Source organism: Chelonia mydas, chromosome 1 (assembly GCF_015237465.2).
Source record: "Chelonia mydas isolate rCheMyd1 chromosome 1, rCheMyd1.pri.v2, whole genome shotgun sequence".
In the NCBI taxonomy this organism is placed as follows: Eukaryota; Metazoa; Chordata; order Testudines; family Cheloniidae; genus Chelonia; species Chelonia mydas.
The window spans coordinates 234111664-234133658 of NC_057849.1; the positions used below are offsets into that span (position 1 = coordinate 234111664).

At 40.1% G+C, this 21995-nt stretch overlaps 1 protein-coding gene across 1 annotated transcript in view; it reads left to right on the plus strand.

Moving 5' to 3' along the window:
* The window catches only part of PLCZ1 (phospholipase C zeta 1), a gene marked incomplete at its 5' end in the record, with an annotated part of 112416 nt that overhangs the window by 67419 nt on the left and 23002 nt on the right, over positions 1-21995 (plus strand). Inside the window, 2 exons of the mRNA XM_007071202.4 lie at positions 581-737; positions 3606-3722. Coding sequence (XP_007071264.2) covers positions 581-737; positions 3606-3722 — 274 coding nt within the window. The remainder of the gene's footprint in view (positions 1-580; positions 738-3605; positions 3723-21995) is intronic.

Sequence of the window (21995 nt, forward strand, 5' to 3'; positions counted from 1 at the left end):
TGATTTCTGGGGGCCTGACTCATGATTTTTGAACATTTAGGGTTGGCAATCCAGGACCCATCAATTCATCATAGTTTCCCACAAGAATAAAAATGTTAACCCCCCCTCAAGATAATAACTGACACGATTGGATAGAACTTGGGTAGAAGGGTAGGCTCATGATCAGCGAACTTCCAGTTTTCTTGTTTAAAATTCATAAGGTTCTCAGATACCACAGTGAGGGATGCTGGATGAACATTAAGTTATAGATAGGCAGATGCAGTTTCACCTGCACAGAGCCACATGGGAAAGGGTTATTATTTCCCTGTTTCTGTGCTTGGTAAGTAAACTAATGTTTTTCATAGTTCTGTACATTTATATACATCATTTGTATGTATCTCGTATTTTGTATTTACTAAATACAATATAATGCACTGACTACTCTGGCCTAGAGCATCTAGAGATTCATGTGGCTTTTCTCATTTTAGCATCTTCATGCATAAATCATTGAAAGTTATTTTCTGGATTGGCAGTAACAGTAATTAAATACATGAAAATATTAAAATGTATATTCTTCAATTATCTCATGTTATATTTATAGACTAAGAAGATAAAACTGGCCATGGAGCTCTCAGAACTTGTGATTTATACCAAAGCTGAAAAATTTAAAAGCTTTGAGCATTCAAGAGCTAATCAGAAGTTCTATGAAATGAATTCACTTGGAGAAGTTCGAGCACGAAAACTTGCCAAACAGACAGGTAATTTCTTTTGGTTTAATCAGATAAAAGTTATAATGTTGCCACAGTTCATTGCTTAGCTGTCAGAAGAGTCAATAAACGTTATGAAACATATAGTCTCCAATTTATTGGTTTGTTTTATAATGCAGTTTTAGAAATACTCTGGCAATAGGGTTGCAGATTTGCATTTGTTGCTTCATGAAATATTTGCAAAATGAAATATTTTTTCTAAATAAAATATTTTGTTCAGTATTGTTTTTAATTCACATTGTCTCATAAAAACAAACATTGCATAGTAAAGGAACCATATGAATATGTTATGTTTTGTTGCAAAGAATTATCGGTGTGTTTGTATCAAATAGTTCTGAGTAATCTTACAGTCTGTACTTGAACATATATGGAACAGATTTTTACCATATAATGGGCTTTATTCTTTGATGTGTATATGCACTCCCATTTGCCTTAATGGCAATTGCATGTGCAGACTGAAGGGAGAATAACCCCCAAAGCATGTAGTTTGCCCTCACAGCCAAGTTGAATTATGTAGAATTACTATTCTGGCCTGGTCTGCACCACTCTGGTCCCCAAGCAGCATTTAGGGCAACCTCAGGCCGCTTTAACTTGAGCCAGCTGCCAAAAGACCTGTGGGAATGTTAAGACAGTTCGATATCACTGTTCACAAGGAAGAAGTTTGGCATAGAAGCTTCTCTGGCAATTCTATGCCACCTGAGAATCCCCCTGCACAGTGCAGATCCTTCAGTGGCTGGTGTAACCATGCCTTTGTGGGTCACAACTAGGGTGACCAGATAGTAAGTGTGAAAAATTGGGATGGGGTGGGGGGTAATTGGCACCTATATAAGAAAAAGCTCCAAATATTGGGACTGTCCCTATAAAATCGGGACATCTAGTCACCCTAGTCACAACTGAGAATACCAAATTCAGGACAAACTGCTGAGACATAGGGCAGACACACCCCAAACTGGTGGTTATTCTTCCATAAGATATACCAAACAAGCAACAAAAGTAAACTTCTGTTTCACCACACTGGCTAACAAGAAGTCAGAAAAGCAGTTTACTTAGGCATGCCAGTCCTTGTATCACCACCAAAAACACTGGATTTAAAGATAAGTGGTTCTTTAAAACTGGTCCCATCAAACAAAAGGTTCTTCTGATCCCAAAGAACCAGCCACACACTCAGATCTTACCCAAAAATCATGCTGATGCCAATCCTTTAGTATCTAAAATCTAAAGGTTTATTTATAAAAAGAAAGAAAGAAAGGTGAGAGTTAAAATTGGTTTAGGGAATCAAATACATACAGTAATTGAAAAGTTTTTGGTTCAGGCTTGTAGCAGTGATGGAATAAACTGCTGGCTTGATAAGTCTTTGGTTGCTTCCAAATCATTGGAAGGCCCTCAGTCCCTTGGTTAGAATGCTCCCATTAGTATAAGTCCAGAGGTTTGAGCAGGAAAGAGGCAAAATGGAGGTGTTTCCAGAGCCTTTTATAGCTTCTGCCATGTGGAGGGAATTCATTGTTTCAAACAAAGCTCTCTGGAAAATTACAGGTAGCAAGATGGTGTTTGGAGTCACACAGGCAAGTCACATGTGATGCTTGATTCCGCTTAGTCATAGCAGGAAATTCCATTAAGTGTAGATGGGCATCTCCCATGGTCCATTGTCAGTTAAATGTTCTTTTGGTGGGCCACTCAATTTGAATAGTCCCTCCAAGATGTGCTGGCTAACTATCTTGTGGTCGTTACCCCAGGAGCAAACATCTGAAATACAGGTATAGAGCCAATACTCATAACTTCAAATATAAAAATGATACATGCACACAAATAGCATAATCATATTCAGTGAATCATAACATTCTGTAGGCATCTTACATGCAACATTTTGTACAAGATTTGTTGCAATTATGTAACAGCGGTTGCAACAATGATCTATATGGTAATATTTTAATCAGATAATGTCATAGCTGGTACCACTGGAAAAGTGGTGCCAAGCTGCCCTTATGCAACTCAGGCTATGCCCTTAAGCTGTCAGCTTCATGATGCTGAAGACTTGAAGTTCTCTGATTAATTACAACACAGGAATAGTACTGGTAACAGTAAAACTACCTCCTCCCTGCCAGCGTGCTTCAGACCTGTTCAAGACGTGAATACTTCTAGAAGTGAGAAGGTCAATCTCCATGCCCATTGAATAGCCGGCCTCTCTCCAAAGACTGAACAAGGTTATCAACTAAATGTTGTGAGTTTTGTGTTATAGAAACATCTTCACTGGGCCAAATTAGTAATTCATTGTATGTAGGTCATGAGACAGCAATCAAGAGTGCACAACTTTTAACTAATACCAACCAGGGCTAGAATTTACCTACTGAGCACTTGTAGTAGTAAATGGTTTTATAGCACATTTGTTATTTCCAGTCCTCCTCATTCCCTAAAAGATTATGCTTATTTTTAGTGTAAAACATACACATTAACACAAACCACCACCAACAAAAATAGTGAAATATTTTCCAGAAGAAAATAGCTGGAAAAGAATGTGAACCAGTCACTCCTTGATCTGCACAAGCTGGCAACTGACAAGAGTGACCCTCATTTGTGTGACTTCACTGAAACTTAGTTACTGCATCCTTAGTTACTGTCACTAATTATTACCAAATTATATGGATTTTAACTATGAATTTAGTCTTCTTTTTTTAAAGTAGTGCACATACTTAGGTAACATTAGATAGGCAGGGAAATATGTTAAAGAAATACGAACATCACTACTCTGTTAATTGTATCAGGACTAAAAATCACATAATCTGAATATTTATTTGAAACAAGATCTGTTTATATGTATTTTTTAGTAATGCCTGTCTTACAATTTTTTTATTCTCTTTTCAGCTAATGAATTTGTTTTGCATACTGCCAACTTTATTACAAGAATTTATCCCAAAGGGACTAGAGCGACCTCTTCTAATTATAATCCTCAAGAATTCTGGAACGTAGGATGTCAGATGGGTATGTGCTATCATCCAGCGTGTGCTATTTTAGAGTCCAGCACAGACTCTTTGGATATAAGCTTTTCAAAATTGTTTGCTGAATTATTGTATATCACATAATATTTAGGTAGATATTTTCTCCATAATCCTAAGTATTATGACATGAGTTTTCTTGCTCTCATCATTATGTTAAGGTCAATATACAATGGTGGCCTCATCTCCCATTATTAAGGACTTAGAACATAGATTGGTCTGACTACAGTAATACTTTTTCAATTAATGTATCTTAATGGCTGTTATCTCACTCCAAACATCTCATAATTATTGCAGTTGTAATATAGCAATAGATCTTTGACTCGCCTTTTAGACTGCTATGCCATTTTTGATGACTGCTAGTGGATACTAAAAACAATACTGTCTGTACTCCTCCTCTCATCAGACCAGAAATTCAATGTTTATAGTACTCTCTGCACCAGTTCCTAAAGTTAAAGAATCACTTACAAATAAAAAATCCTATACAAAACTGCAGCGAAAACTTGGATATAAACAGAATTCAGAAGTTAATTAGAAAATTTAAAATGCTATACCTCCTTTCTGGTCAAGTGTCTTTATTGTTTTAAATTTGGGATATATTTTTAATCAATATAGCTCAATTATTTCTCTGAGATTGTCTGAGATTTACTCCCTGCCTTCTGGGGCTAAGATTATGTTAACTATGTTACCTCAGCCCTTGCAAAAACAGTGAGTGTACTGTACAATAAACACAGTACTCATAATCAGGATAATTTTCAATATTCATTTAAAAAAATTGAATGAATTATATCCTTACACATTTTATGTTCATTAAACCTCACAACTTCCACGCCAGATTGTCGGCTGTGACCAAGCTATGTTTGGTGTAGCTGAGGGAGGAGAAAAGTGGAAAGGTAACGTTAGCCATTTTGCCAACTTCCTGATCCTGAGACTTGCTGAGGTCTGTCCTTATTCTCAGTGTAACTGATAAGAGTCTCAAAACTGTTCTAAATTACACTCTGCTGCCCAACTCCCCAAGGGCAGCTGAGAATTACTGGAATGCAGATATACTTCAGCCATACCTGCCTTCTCCTGAGAATGGCCTTTAACCTAGGCCCTGGAAGAGATAGCTAAATAAATAATTAAGTAGTCACTGGAGCAATAGGACTGTACCCAGGGTTTCCTACCTCATAGTGGGTGTCCTAACCACCAGGTTAAAGAGTCATTCATTATCTCTCTCTTGCTCAGTGACTATTTAATTATTTATACCAATGGTTCCCAACCTTTTCTCTGCCACAGCACACCTCCAGCTCCAGGGACTCTTTCCGCCACCCCCAGCTGGCAGCTGAAGGAGGGAAGGGAAGGGGCAGAGGAGCCAAGCTGTTGCTCAAGCAGGATGGGAGGAGGGAGGAGAGGGAGATTGAGCTCTGATTGGTTGCTTCACCCCTGGAGGAGGAGGGGCAGTGAGGCAGATGGCCAGCCAGAAGGCAGCTTTCTTCCCCTTGTTCTCACATGTACTTTTTCAAAAAATTCTGAAGCTCACCTGTTCAGGCTTGACAGCACACCGATTGGGAAACACTGATTTATACAAAGTAGAACAGCTTGAACAGGACTGATTGAGAGAGTCCCAATCACAATATCCCATAGCTCAGTGGTTAGAGCACCCACCTGTGAAGTAGGAGACGCTATTCAAATCCTCTCTCCTCTTCAAGCGGTGGGGAGAAATGAATCCAGGTCTCCCACATACCAGATGAGTGCACTAGCCTGAAAGTTAAAAGGGGGAAACCTCCTCTTCCTCCTGCTGTTTTGTGTCTAGTTAGGCAGGTGACTAACTCATTCTTGCAAAAAATGGCTTATTCACCTAAACTGCCTGACTTCAGGAGATGGGTTCTGGCTGTGGATCACAAGCAAAGGTAGGTGACTACCCAGTGCCCAGGCTTAAGCATCTAACTCCTTAGATGGCAGGTCTTCGGGCCACACCCCTCTTGCTGGCATCTGCCATTGGCTAGCATAGTCAGCTTCCACCTAATGTGCTGGATCACATTCTAAGATGCCTGTATCCCTCCTCAATCATTGCACAGGGAGCTTAGGCACTTAATTCAGGCTTTGTGCATCACATTGTTGTTTCACTGATATTCTAGGTGCATAAAAGTTAGGGATTGTGACACTCTGTTGTGATGCCTAAATCACTTTGTGGATCTGGGCCATCCGGTGTATTTCCCACTGTTCTGTGGTGCAAATTAGGTGAAATGAGGTTGAGGATCTTCTCATCTATGTTTGACTTGCTTATTTGCAGTGTAAAGTTGGTTTTGATAGTTTTATCATTTTCTCCTCCACTCAAATTAGTTTCTAATTTGAAATAGTTACAAGGAAACATGACTTTTCCACTGACTATGCTTTGGAGGGGCTCTCAACTGTTAATAATTTCCCCCCTTTTTTAATGGTTTTGTTAACTCTCATTTCTCTATTTTTTCCCTTTTTTTGTGTGTTTAAAAAACACCCAGTAATAAAATCATTTTCTAAATCACTCTGTTACTTTCTTCAACATTATCTAAAAGCGAGAAATTGAGTAATCCTTTTCACAGCTATGTTTTCTCTTATTCTAACTCTGCACTGCTTGATTTTCCTATGTCCTTTTGCTGTCTCTAAACTCAGTTTTCAAAGTGCACTCAATTTAAAGAGGCAGTCACCTTCTCAGAACCAATTTTTAATTTATCATTTAAACTTCTAATAGTTTGTATTTTCCCCAGTTACTTTCTCAGTGTATTATAAATACAGAACTTAAAAAGGAGCACTATGAACAAAGCTTCAGTTCTGATAGATCCCTATTCCTGGTGCTGGGATCCTGAATGCAACCAAAACAGGAATGCCTCAAGCTTACATTTCTGATTCTGCAGTTTGCCACTCTTGAGACATGCATACTGTTAATTCCAAAAGCTTGGAGTGATCTAGAAAGTAGTGGCTGTTGGGATTGCTTATATTCCTCCACACAGCTCTGCCTGGTTGGCAATAAAAGGACTCAGAGCCCCCAAATCCCTTAGTACCATTTTTGTTGCCACAGATTGTGAGATTTGGAAACATTTGCCCTTCTTCCCCATTGCTGTCTTAGCTGCTTGTTTATGTTTTATATATACATTTAGTTAGTTAGGTTTGATGTTAATAGTAAACATAACAATTGACACACACATATATATTTAACATTAGTATACTTGTTTTTGGACCATGCCATCATATAGGCCTGTTTATGATATTGATTTTGTCCTCAGATGAATTGTTGCTGAAGGTGCATTGGCAGTGTTTCCAGTTCCATCTCAAAGTTGTTTGCTCAGGTTCCATCTCAGTGGTTGTTTCTCATTGGAGTCTTGCCACTCTGTTGCGGGTTGATATACCTGAGACTGTAACTGATTGATACACTTTTTGTATAACCTGCATATTCATTACCATTACAGACCAGTTGGTTTATTTCTTAAATAGCTGGTTGAAGGGCATTTGGCAAGAAGGTGCTCAGTTGTGCACTGAGTTCACCTCTCAGGTCCATCATGCCTGACATTCATTGATTTTATTTGCTTCTCATTGAGAAGGCAATTATATCTCAATCAGCACTTTCTGTGGGATAGGTCCATGTGTTGGATCTGAACCTCACTCAGCTCTAAATTATTCCAACCTTTCTAACTAGGCTCTTTGTTCTGTAGATTTTTATTTCTGAGTCATTCCTCTAAAGGCTTGGATCCCAAAGGCTCATACCTTATATATGGAGGCTTTGGGCTCTATAGTAGGGTCCTTGGTAGGCTGGGTGGCCTAGTGGTTAGCATCCACTCGGTTGTGGGGTAGTGATAGGGGAGCCCAGGCCTGCACACTCCACTGGGCTCTGACCCAGGGCCCTGGGAGAGTCGGCAGCATTGACCCCGGGGTTGGAGGTGGACCCTCTGAGTTACCCTCTCTGGGTTGCTTCCTAGCACTGCTACCTCCGCTTCTGACCCCAGATAAGAAAAAATAAAAAGGAAACCAAACTGCCAGCACCAACTGGGCTCAGGTATTTCAAGGAGGTGTCTCTAGCCCCTTTTGGCAGCGGCCTGCAGGGTAGGTCTGTGCAACTCTCAGCCTTGTGAGCTGGATTGCTCCTTTTTCTACCCTGTCTCCAGTTGGAGCATGCTCAGCAGGGTTGGAGGGACGGGGCTAGCTGGGCCCAGTATTGTCCTTTAACCCCTTCTGTCGCAGTGTGGGGTTTGTATACCACATCACAGGCTCCTTGATAGAAGTATTAAAAATAAAAGGAAGAAGAGGTTGGCTCAGTCCCCTTCTTGCTATCATTTGAATCTGCCTTTGAAGAAGCATTGTAAAGTGCAGTAAATATGGGAACAGGTTGGTAGTTTTTGTATATGTGGGTTCCAAGCCTTTAAGACCCAAGTAGATACCCTGAGATACTGATTTAATTAGGTTCATTTCACCAAACATGAGTGAATTTCAAGGCTCAATTATCAAAGCTCCACTCAGTAGATCTTCCCCAACTGTCCCTTTTTCTTCCTTGGCTTTACCAGCACTATGGCCTGAGTTTCATCCTGGGAACTCCAACGTACAAGAGGCCTTTGATAAAACTTCTTCTTCAAGTGCAGTGTAGGGTTGCCAGGTGCCCGGTTTTTTACTAGAAAGTCTGGTCGAAAAGGGGAATTGGCAGTGTCCGGTGTACTGACCAGACACCAAAAGTCCAGTTACTGTGGGGTGCGGGGAAGTTCAGGATCATTAACCTGCGTCAGCTCCTGCTCATCTAGGGCGGCTGTCTACCTGCAGGCAGGTTCCTTGTCAGGCTGCAGCAGCTCTCATCCCAGCCCCAGAGCAGAGGGAGCCCAGCTGGAAGGGGAAGTGGGGCATGGAGATGATCCAGTGAGAGACAGGGGTGGGGCAATGGGGGTCCAGTTACCAGCCATTAAAAAGGTGGCAACTCTAGTGCAGTTATAACACTGACAGAGCACGGTCATTGATGGGTGGGATTGAACCTGAGATCTCTGGAGTTTAGTGCATGAGCCTCTACTGCATGCGCTAAAAGCCGTATGCCCAGGGCCGTCCTTAGGATTTAATGGGGCCCTCTGCAGTATTATTAAACTGGTGTTCCTGTGCCTGGCGGCAGCCCAGGCTTGCATTTGTATTTTAGATAAGGGTGGTCTTTTGAAGATTTATTTCAAAAACTATATGTCTGAAGATCCAAGCAGTTAAGGCTAAAGATGAATACTCAGACTCTGCATCGAAAAATCTATGCAAGGATTTTTTAGACATATGATTTTATAATCGTCAGCAACACACTAATGAAATATTTTTAAAGCAAATTTTAAACTGAGGTCCTGTAGACTAACATGTTCTGAGTTAATATGACAGTAATGCACAACTGTTTTTGTCAGTAAATTTAGAAACTGACAGTATATACCTGGGGGTTGGCAAATGCCAGTTAAATGGCTTCATTACCACTTGAATGGCTCTTTAACAGTTTCAGTGTTGTGCTAATAGGTTTGACAGGCTGGAAGGCTTGTTCACTTTTAAGTACGAGATCCCCTCTGGAGGAAGACTCATCAGGCTGCAGCAGCCAGCTGTGGTGGGAGCCTGCAGGAAGGGTCAGAACAGACATAGGAAGAGGTGGAAGGGTGGACACTAAGACCCAGGGATGCCCCAAATTTTCAGGTGCCCTATGCAGCCGTGTATGCTGCGTATGCCTAAGGATGGCCCTGGATATGGCCCTTAGCTAAGGCTGTAGAGCAGACTCATTAATCTCTCTAAGTCAGTGGTGGGCAACCTGTGGCCCATGGGTTGCACGCGGCCTGTCAGGGTAATCTGCTGGCAGGCCGGGAAACAGTTTGTTTACATTGACCATCCGCAGGCATGTCTGCTCGCAGCTCCCAGTGGCCCCCGTTCGCCATTCCCGGCCAATGGGAGCTGTGGAAAGCAGCAGCCAGCACATCCTTGCGACCTGCACCAGGAATGGCGAACTGCGGCCACTGGAAGCTGCGGGCGGCCGTGCCTGCAGATCATCAATGTAAAGAAACTGTCTCGCGGCCCGCCAGTGATTTACCCTGACGGTTGCCCACCACTGCTCTATGTGGTCTTGGTGCCACTAGATGGGACAGAATAACACACCCAAGAGGTGTGCGGGTTACACAGTGAGTTCTCATGTGTTGAGGCTTCTAAGAATTTGAGGCCTTCCTTGATGTTTGACTAAGCTGTGCAGCATATTCACAAGTCATGCAGGTCTCTTATCCAGACAGTCCATATAGTATGATGGCACATTGATGTGTCAGTTATGGCAGCAGGCACCTTGTCCTTCGAATTAATGGGACATGCCTGCCATGAGATCAACACAAAAGTCTGTGGTTTCTGACATTTTCCATCACTAACTGGCCTGGAAAATCAGCTGTAGTCTTTCTTCTTAGAGAGCCTTTCCCATGTTTGACTAATATAAAAGATGGGTGTCTCTCAGTCTGACTCTAAAGAAGACAGCAAAGAAGATCTCAATAAACCTGTAGAACTTCTATGAACAAATCACACTTCTTTTACTTCTTCTGATGCCAGCCCTCACAATGGCTTCAGTTTCATTTCTTTTGACATGGGCATCAGTAACCCTTGTATCCCTTCCTTTTTCAGTGAAGACCTGTTCTTAGCTCTCAGTCTAAAGTATTCATGTTCTATTCATTTTTATTAGACCTCCCTACATAAAGTTCTGAACATTTGTGTGGGAAACAACTACTCTGCATACACATGCTCCCTTTGCATCTGTCTACAATTCTTTGGGTGTTTATGCTTTGTACTAATAGCTGCATATTTCAGAGAATACATCCACCTCTTCCCTTATCTAATGATTGATTCATCAGAGCAAACTCATCTCAGTAATCATTCCTTTCAGGTAAGTTTGGTCTCTATTTCAGATTTTGGGGTTGAGGATGTCATGTTCTGGGTTTCAGTCTCGACCAGTGAGGGGTTGTGTCACTGCTTGTCTTGTAATCCTGGGTGCCTTAAATGCTCTGATGCTGTGGCTCACATCCTGTGCACCAGCAGACAAGCATGCAGGTCACACCCTGAGTGTCTGTGTGCTATACATCCCTGCATCGGCATCTCTGACTCCAGGAGCCTGCCTACAGCACAACAGCCCCACCCTGGCTTCCACCAGCCTTGGTTACTACTTAACATGCTCTCAGTCCTGAATTTACCCAAAATTGTTTGCCCTGAAGTGTCCATTCCTGTCCTGTAAAGATATAAAAGCTTATTAATTTAACGGGGGTAAATACACCCTTCCCTTCAAACACCACATTAAGTTGATTTATTGTAAAAATAAAACAAGTTTATTGACAAAAGGACAGAGAGTAAGTGATACCAAGTAGAAGGAATAAAGTTAGAAAGGGTTATAAACAAACAAAAGTAAAAATACACTTTCTAATGGCTAGGACCTAACTTAACAAGCTACGATCTTTGTTCAAGGTCCGTATCAATCTTCCATTCCCAGAGACTGCAATCCCCTTGGTTCAAGGACCCATCTTTCTTGAGCTCTGGCCCTTTGCACCCATCTAGTGATGGATGCAAATATGACTTCTCCTCTCTCATTATATCTTCCCAGATTTACTGTTTTGTCCCCAGACACATGATAATCTCATGCTGTTCTTCCCTTCCTGTGGACTTCCCAACCCCCTACTCATTTGTATTAAATGAGCTTTCCATTGTTTTTGGTTGCACCTTGCTTAATTTCATTGGAGACGGTAGATAGCTGCCTTCCCTTTCTCTCTGTGTTTGATCACACACTTTAAAGTACAATAGCATTAAGTATCCATGTTTCCTCATATACTGTTAATACATACATTTCACAATTATATTAATCACCAGTGGGTCACTGGCTTTCAGAAAAGACCTTACTGGATACACTTTTATAATACAGTAATACTGTGTGTATCATCAGTTGTTTCAATTACTTTATAGCCCAGATAAAGTTTCTGTCTTCTGCTGGGGTATAGATGTCATGCCATCTTCTCCCCCAGTTTGATAGCTTTGTTTACCCTATATGTAAGGTAAGCATTGTCTCTGCTTGACAACCAGGCTGGTCAGACAAACAAATACATATTCCTTTTTCTTGGGAATACTGAGCTGATGCATTGCTTGCCAAACAGTTTAAAAACATAATTCTAGCACCTGTTTATAACTTTTTGTACACATCTGGTCCATACATCATTCAAGAATATTAATGGTTATTGAGTGATTCGTTTTCCAGTGATATCTTACATGGCACATTTTAGATACAGATTATGACAACAGTATGTTAGTTTTAGTGAGTATCTATCTCACGCCTGACAGGAGCTGCTGATGCAGAGTAGTGAACCACAAATGGGCCTCTGTGTCACAGAGGATAAACCTAGAGAAAAAATCCACCTTAGCCCGCTACCCATTTATTGGGGCAATATTTTACTATTTGCAGCAAGAGCTTTCTGCCCAGAAAACAAGTTGTTGATATTGATTTCAGTGGGCATTGGACCAGGCCCTTAGCCATGGTGAGAGGAATGGACTTGAGAGTGATGATTTATCACAATGAATAACTTAAAAAATCAGCAGTCAACAGAAAGTATTTTCTGTTACCCGCCTCAAGTGATATTTTCTTAGTTTTACTGGGTGCTTGTGCCCATTCCATTAAAAACATTAACCCTAGAATGGAGCATTTATTAAAAATACAGACCTTAAAAGATCAAAATAGGCTTTGTGAAGATAGACTTTTACAAAGAGGAAAAGCACCGCAGCAACTTCCTGTTCTCAGCTAAAATTAGTATGCTTCCCCTATACAATTAGTGTAGTTGTGGAAAGAACTACTTTTGCACATCCATATCTTCTTCTTTTTTATTTATTAAATAAAATGGAATGCAAATGTTTATGCAGTGGAAGAAAACTCAGTGCAGTTATTTAAATAAACAGATATCAATATAAAATATACAATAACAACCTAAAAGAATGACCAGAATTTACCATTATTTGTGTAATGACAGCATGGCATACCAGGTGCAGAATTTTAGTTTAGAAGAACCAAAAATATGTTTATTGATATACTTAGGAGCACTGATCTAGATCTATATGCTGCCCTCAGAGCACCACAATTTGTGTTATGAAATTTATTTTGAACAGTTTTGTTTTGGCTTACAAGCCTGAAATGACCCTTAGCAATTCTAGCATAGCTGGTTTGTGACTGAATCCCCTAATATGAAGAAGTACTCTTTATGGGCTATGTGTATGCTTATTATAAAGTGCTGAAATCTAAAATAACCAAAGAACTTGCGATTGAAACAGAGACTCTGATCGTCTTAATAACGTAACCTAAGAATGAAACTCTCACACAGTTAAAGTGGAGCAATCTAAAAAAACCAGGTAGTTCCACGGTAAGAGGTCTACTCTCCAGCTGTCCTCACTCTTTAAAGTGGCCAAAATGCCACTTCATCATGAAATGACTTTGCACAGAAATACAATGGGGTAATAATCTGACATTATAACGCAGTGTTTGTTGCTGTTTTCATTCTTCCTGCTATTGTTTGGAACGAGCTCTTTCTACCCATTCTGTTTGCCTCCTTTATGGTGGCTGATAACGAGGTAAGTTCCTCTATTTCCCACCTTTTCCTACCTTCTGGGGAGTGGGTGGGTGAGGTCTTGCATCTATTCCCCTGCTACTTCTTGTTCCTGTGGGAGGTAATTTTCCTTTTCTATCTTCCTTTTTCACCCCCCATTTTCTAGCTATTGTTTTCAGTGAGGGGAGGTGCTTTACTTTCTCCCCATTTCATCCCACCAGGAAGGATGAATTCTAGGCTGCCACACTGCCAGTGAGTTTCTTTAGTGCTCTCCATACTATTCGAGGTGTATTGTGGGGCATGATAATATTATCTGATAGTATAGTGTATTCGTCTTCTTATTATTACTGTTTTTACTGCGGTAGCACCTAGAACCCCAGTCATGGACCAGGACCCCATTGTAATTGTCTGTATACAAATACAGAACAAACAAATGTTTCTTGCCAAAAAAAGCTTATGATCTAAATATATACAAAACTGTAATCACTAAAGAGTAGTTATGCAGTTAAATCACTCCAGTAGTTGACTACTGCAACATTTCAAAGAGTAGAATATTACCATATTTCGCAATTAGGGCTACATTTACCATCAGATCCATCCCAGGTATCGGGTTTTTTTTTGAAGTTAAGTGAGTGATGGTCTGTATTCAGTCCTTTTGTTTATTTTATGTAGAAATTCCACTCTGTCACAACAAATATATCATTAAGTACACTATCATATACACATATGTGTGTATCTCCAAAAGAGGGCTTGTTTTGACCACATACACTTGGAATTACCAAAGCAAAGAGAAGTTCTTCATTTGCTGTTGTAATAATGTGGGAATATTGTCTTCAGGTTTTCACCGGGGGCAAAATTAGATACTTCATAAACTTGTGCAATTGGGCCATTGGAAAGGAAAATTCTTTGAAGTTCCCATTAGTTCTCTCTGATTCGTCATGGTAGGAGATCAAAGCCCCTGCCCCCACATTCCATCCTTGTGGAGTGGGCAAGGAATCTGAAGAACCTGTATCTTTGCATTACTTCCAGCATCCCTGTTTCTCTACCTGTCAGAATCTAGTGGAGTTGTGCTGATAGGACTTCCTTCTCCTGCCAGCCACTGCTGCCAGGATCCTCCCTTTCCCCTACCCATTAAAATGAAAGGAATCCATAGAACAAAGGGGCCTCCAATCAGAAGTTTATTAAACTTATAAATAGTACACAGGACAAGAGAAATGTATGAAACTATTTAAAAAAAATATAGGATTGTATGAATGCAATGCACTAGTTAATTTGTCACACCAAAAAGGCAAAAGTCCATAAAATGATATTTTCCTGTTTGAGCAAAAAAAGCTTAGGAGTCTTAATCTGTCAGATCTGCTCAATAGCAAACGACGTCATACTCAGGAATTTTTTAAAACTATGTGAAGTTTTTATTCAGTCTGTAAATAAAATTATAGTTGTAACGATACTAAAGGAAAACAGGTAAGTGTTCTGAGCTGTTCATAGTGACAAAAAGTTTAACAAACAAACAAACGTGTCCAGAAGTCCAGTAAAACAAGTTAAATGCAAAAAAGAAAAGAAACCCCCCAAACCTTAACAATTCAAAAGGCTACTCTCATTATGCATGTTGGCATAATAGATACACAAGAAATCAGTTTACAATCAAATATTTCAGTTATTTATGGTCTAGTAATAAATATTTATCTAAAATATCCTTATCAGACCATACCTCATTTTCTTCAGGTGGGTGAGCTTCTTTTTGGTCTAAATGTGTTAATAAGACGTTAGTGTCATTGCAGTAAATAAATAAATAAATAAATAGAGTATTGTTATTATTTTATAAACTTCAATTTAGCCCAAAACAGCACAGAAACTGGAAAGCCTTGTGACAGACATTCAGAACATAGTTCCCATAATTTTCTTCTACAATTTTAACTAGTGATCTTTTATTTGTAAATTCTATATTGCACTCATTTCTCCAACTGTACTCATAATGTGAAACTGGTTGAATGCTGTAGCTCACGAAAGCTTATGCTCAAATAAATTGGTTAGTCTCTAAGGTGCCACAAGTACTCCTTTTCTTTTTGGTGATAACAGAGTCAGCTTAACTGTTTGTTTTTGCTGAGATAGATAAAGCAGACAGTGATTTAATTGGGAGAAATTAGAATGACATACAGAATATTTTTAGACTAAGCAATGAAAAGTCAAATTAGGTAACGGAATTTTATAAACAGGAAACTGAGATAATTTCTCCCATTTTACAAAGATTTTGGATACTTAATTTTTTTATATGAATAGATTTCAATAAAGTTTTCTATAAACTCAATTAGCCAGCGTGGAAAAATGTTATCTTGTATTAAACTCCATGCTGGAGATTTAATCTTCTAATAAGGCACAAGTGCCAAGTGAATTCTTTCTTCAAAGTTCTGTCACCCTTTCCCCCCAACACTGGAGATTCTTTGTTCCCAATCTGACATCTTTGAGGAAACTGAATCCAACTTTGTTTCACATGAATCAAATTTAGATTGTAGCATTTTGTAATTGTTGCCAGTGAAACTTAAAGAGTGCCCTGTTTCAGTATTTTTAGAGGTAGGTCTCTGATTGTGTTATTGAACTGCCTCACATGTATTGATGGCTAGAAAAGACCCTGGATGGGATTGGAAGTAGAGAGGGAAAAATTGTGCTTCTCCTGAGTCCCAGACATGTGGTGTTGCAGTGAGCTCACTGATAGGGTCACCCACTCCCCTGTGTTTACACCCTCCTCGAGTTATTTTTATTGAGTGATCCAAGATCAGCATCCTAGAAATCTCGGAGATGACGGAACTCTAACCCATAGTGGTGACGTGGAACAAACATTAAAACAAAAACACATTAAAAATACTTCGTCCTGGCTTGGTGGGGGCTCCCCTTGTTGCTAGGTTTTTTCAGATTTTTAGAACTTTTGGTGAGGCAGGAATTCACCCAGGAATCCCTCCGAATACACGCCTCATACATTGATGAGTGTGTGCAGAACACCAGTGTCATTGAAAAGTGCAGTCATTGGGAGTATGACATAAAACCAAGCTGCCTAAAAGGAACGCTAATTCTAGCTAAATACAGTGCTGGCTGCCCCTCCACCCCCAGCACTGGCTCCTTATTCTCAGATTAAGGCACCTCTTTCCCTTTGGGCCGTGGCTTATTCTTGTACTTAGTGCAGATGCCTAGGACACACACACGGGCTGTTCACTGGGCCTGTCCACCAGCCCTGAGCTCAGGGCAGTTCAGGTTTGCCTTGGCAGCACATGCCTTTTCCTGCAGCTTGTGTGGGTTCTTGAACCATAGAAAGGCAACTGCCTGCTCCAGAGGAGAGTCGGCAGCAGAAGCAGGATTTCCTGAGAGCTTTCTGGGTGGGTGAGGTGGGGAGGGAGAGGCCAGCTTCTCTTACCTGCCCATCCCCAGCCAATCAGGGTTCCTAGGGCAAGGCCAGCCTTCAAGCACTATGTAACTAAATATTACTGAGTGCTCTGTCCACCTTAAGTGGAAGGTAACATTATGCTGTCAATAAGCCACTAGATTGCAGTACAAACAATCATATACATTTGGAAAACATATGCTGAAAATTAGAATTACATGTATAATTTTAACAAAATATGGAACGCAGTAAGAAATTTGAGCCTGGTTCTCTGCTGCCTTGGATCTTGTCATCCCTCACCTCCGGGCTGCCCACAATCCGGGGATTGTTGTGTAGATTCTCCTTACAAAAGAAAATCGTAAGCGCCCAGATCTGCCAGGTTTATGACTGTGCAGCACAAAGCAGCCTGATTACCATGAAGCACATTATCTCCTGCTAGAATATTTACCAATTTAATCTATGATGGATTTTAGCCAAGAAGCCACGTTAACAGAATCTTCATTTCATCAAGGTTTTTTTTTTTATGATCATCAAAATCATTATTCCTTACTAAATTCACTAAATCTGTGTCTGCAGGCAATTAAAAAGACACTGTGAACTTGTAGTCTACTCAAATTTTAAAAAAAGCAAGATAATGATAACAGTGTCAGTGGCTACTGCTGGCCCTGAATCACCCTGCTAATTTTTGTGGATTATCATCTCATTTTCCTAATTGCTGTATTAGATACCCTCACAAAAAAGAGGGGCATAATGAAACTAACTATAGACAGGTTTCAGAGTAGCAGCCGTGTTAGTCTGTATCCTCAAAAAGAAAAGGAGTACTTGTGGCACCTTCGAGACTAACCAATTTATTTGAGCATAAGCTTTTGTGAGCTACAGCTCACTTCATCGGATGCCACGATGAAGTGAGCTGTAGCTCAAGAAAGCTTATGCTCAAATAAATTGGTTAGTCTCGAAGGTGCCACAAGTACTCCTTTTCTTTTGACTATAGACAACATGCTGTCAAAAACACAAAGTAATTGAAACAATGAGAAACATTTTTTCTCCAGCCTCTCAAGTACAATAAAATTAGGTGTTACAAGAAACTATAGCAGGTAAACTAATTTTAGACAGAAGTGTAATTTTCAAATTGACATGTTCCCATAATTAACTTAAACAGCAACTTAGATTTTAGTTTTAACAGTTTATCAGAAATGCTTGTTTATTCTTCTCATGAAATACTCTTCTCCATAGAAAAAGGATCCTCATGGAAACCAGTTTTCAAATCCAATTGGGTAATGGACAATGAATGATTTATAATAATTAAACATTTTTGCAGTAGAGTTACTCACACTTGTAATTAGGAAAAAATGACAGTAATTAGAAAAAGTAAAATGACGAGTTCTTTAATTTTTCTGATAAAAATGTCTTTATAGCTATAAAATGTAATTGGTCCAAACGCTTCTTCAGAAACTGACTGTTCCTACACTTTGACCCAGATCCTACAAACACTTTTGTATGTGTGTAACTTCTCATGGGAGTAGTCCCATTAACTTCAGTAGGACAACACATGTCTGTAAAAGTTACTCATAAGCAGTGCTTAATTTGTAATGAAAGAGGTGTCGAGGCTCAAGCAGTTAGGTGGCAGAACTCAAGCCTACAGGTGCCGGGGCTATGAACTGCCAAGGCTAGAGATACTGGGGCTCAGCCGTGGCAATCCCTGGCCCAAATTAAGCATTTCTCATAAGCTAAATATTGGCAGGATGAGGTCCTTTGTTTTGAAATGCTTCAGTGGTGAGCACAGACAGCAGAGATAGATAGTGACAGAGTAGAATTTACTCTACTCTCTAGTGAAATTGAGGTCCAAAGGTGAATAATACAATATGGCAATAGTCTTTGCATGCAGCAAGAAGACAAGTTAGAACAAATAGGAATGGACTGATTGCATATCAAGCTTCATCAAGCTATGTACTCATTAATCAAGCCAACCAGGAATTACAAGGAAATGAATCACAATATATCTTAACAGGTGCCCCCTTCTGATTGTAAGCACTTAAGTTATCATTTATAACCTTTGGTGAGATCTTCACCCATGCCCTTGCCTGCTTACATCAGGTATAAGGATAGGAGCAATGTAAAGGGGGCTCTTACATGGTCATCAAAACCTCTGGTGCAGGCCTGGTGGAAGACAGCGATAAGCTTGCCTTCTGAGGATCCCCCAGCAAGCCCTCGCATAGGGGCTATGCTGGTGGGGGATGGGAATGGTAAAAGGAGGGGCATGTCAGGGATGGAGCAACAGCATTCCTTGGGGGCAACCATGGCCCATAGGATAGCCTGGGGAGGCTGCCATAACTTAACACAATTTAGATAGCCCTAGGGACTTAGATATGAGACTCTGCAGCCCCTAGAGCAACCCAGGATCAGGTGGCTTGCTAATGTAGGCTAAAACCACCATAGCCCCTATTGGCCTAGGCTGAGAGTTCTGTTAGTTAATATTTGTACAGTGCTATGTAACTGTAAAGAGTATTATTATATTATTTTACTTGTCCTTATGGTGCAAGGGAGAAAGATTACTATCATACTTTATTTTGGATAACATTTATTTACTACTGATATGGATCCTCCAATGCCTTTGAAGGCTGTTTCTGTTAAGTGAATGCACACTCCTTGGTACATAAAATATTTATTTACCAAAATTATTCAGTCACCTTGAAGTGGTTTGTCCTAATTTTCAGTTTCAGATGTTTTTAGATGGTTTAAAAATAATTTCACATCCGGAAGTTTCTACTCCTCATGTAAAATGTGGTCTACTGGTTTTCTGGACCAGGCCAACTCCTATATATTATCAATTAGCATGACATTTAATAAGATGAGATGTAAAAATTTCAAAAAGCACCTAAGTCATTTTTGAAAATAGAAGTTAAGTTACTTAGGCGCTTTTGAAAATATTACCGCAATGCCATACACATTCTAGAGCTACAGGTCATCAGCTGGGCTGTGAAATGTTTTTTGACTATACTTAAGGACCATATACTATAAGTGCTAATGGACAAAGCAACAATGTTTCACCTCAGCAGGGAGGTGCTTGCTCTAAGAAATTGTCAGGAAGTCACAGAGCCCTTTGAGCCTGCTGTTTGGCTTATCAGATGCATCATTTTCCCCTTCAGCGAGCTGGCAAAGAAAATGTATTGACTGACAAGTTAATTCACTGTAGTTGTAGCTGTACTGGTCCCATCTTGTCTCTCAAGTTAATTCATAGAACACAAGAACAGTGTGAGTGATGGGCTTTGAAGCAATCTGTATTGGACCACCTTATTCCCTGAGCAACAATGCAAAATGTCCTCCTTTTTGATTCAGGATGGACAGGAAATCTGCTAAAAGGCATGCTTTTCTGTAGCTTCTGTTGCTCCTTTAGATTTTCAGATTTTCAGAAGGTGAACATAGGCTCAGGTCTGGATCATTTTGGGAGCTCTAGCCTGGGCTAAGCAACATTGGTATAAAACTCTTTTAGATCTCTCAAGAGAGCCCCTTTGTTATCTACCAATATCACTACTGACACAGGAAGGTCTCATCCTGAATTCCGACCCAGAGTCACTTTCATGTAATGGGACATTGATTACTTCTGGATCAAGCATTTGCAATGAATCTTGCTCTTAATGGTTATACCATTATTGTACAGCAGTCAAATGTGGGTGCTGAGGAAGGCCAAAGAGTGGTGGATTGACGTTTTTGATTCATGTTGTCTTTTCTGCAGTTCCATATTAAGTGGCAGGGCAAGATCAGCAATGAGGGATATTCAGAGCTGAACCCACCAACCAGCTCCATCAGCACTGGTTCAGTTCTGGCATCTTTCTTGGTATATAGATATTATTAGGATAGAAAACCAACAAATTATTAAACATATTCACCAAGGAATGCTACCGCACAGTCAGCAATCACGTGGTTTAGAAAAGCTTCTGTGGCATGATACGATTGCCAGCAATGGACAGATTAAACAGCCAGCCCATTTTAATGACCTAGCTAGAGATCGATCCAGGTGGTGCTCAATCTGCAAGGAGGCTACATCCCTTTGGGATTTGTGTGGATGATGATGATGACACAATCTTGCTGCAGGACAGGAAATCTTTCATGTTAAAATGTTATTCCCAAAATGGAAGGTTTTTTTTTTATGGATAGCTAATTACAATGTCTCCATGCTCCGTCCCTATTTAATCTAATTTGAACGGTCTGCTCAAATTTGAAGTCTCCCAAGTCTTTTCTTGTCATCAGTCAAGTGAACCTGCCTGCCAGCTTAGTATACCATGTGCCACTTAATGTTTTAAAGTCATCCATTATCCTACCCTCATGAGATTACTTAAATGACTGGTTCATGTCTTTCTACTATTCAGTGAGCATGTTAATTGTCCTTGACCAGCACTCTATGCTTGTCATCCCCACTTGAATCCCGCTACTGGTTCCTTCTTTTCCACTGCAACAAGTTCACATTTCTTGACCTCACTTTCAAGGCCATCACAATTCTGCACCGATCTTCTTCATTGCTTTTCTCTTCTCTCTTTCCCCTATCTGACTGTGATGGTAATCTCATCTGACTCTTTGTCCATGTCTCTCGCTAGTGTCTTCATCTTGGTGCTTTCTTCCATATCTCCCTTCCATGTCTCACTCACTCTAAACTAGTCTATAAGGCTTTTCTTCTTCATGTTCCTCCTCAAAACCTACAACTGCTGTGATGCCTACAAGAAATCAGTCAACTAACAATAGTGGATAGATCAGTAGCAACTCCCACATCCCAACCCACCCTAAAACCTTCCATTTTTAAAGTTATTTGGAAATATCACGTTTGCTCATAGCTTGTCTATATAACCACATTGTCATATAACCTGACTACTTCCTCATCCCCACCTATCCTTTTCCATACTCACTTGTGTGACTCATCTTAAATAAGTGTACATGCACTCTGGAGCAGGGACCAAGTCTTCTTATATGTGTATGCAGCCCTTTTACAATGGTTACTATTGCTATATAATTAAGTTCCATTGGATATATAAGCTGGGATAAAGGACAGTGAGGTCTGTTGGTACTATAAGGCTCTGGAAGCTACGCTGTTACATTTTATACGGTGAATACATTGTATTTCTCACATCCTCCAATAGATGATCCCAAGCATGCCACAGGTATTTATATGGGAAGCAATTCCAAGGTCTCTGGATCTTTGTGATTAACAAGAGTACTGGCTTCTGTGTGACTCCCTAGTGACTAAAGAAACTATGGCTGCAGAGATGGAAAACTTCAATATCTTTCTACGTGGAGGACTGGTCATATGAACTGTGATTTGGCAGTCTGGGAAGGAACTAACATG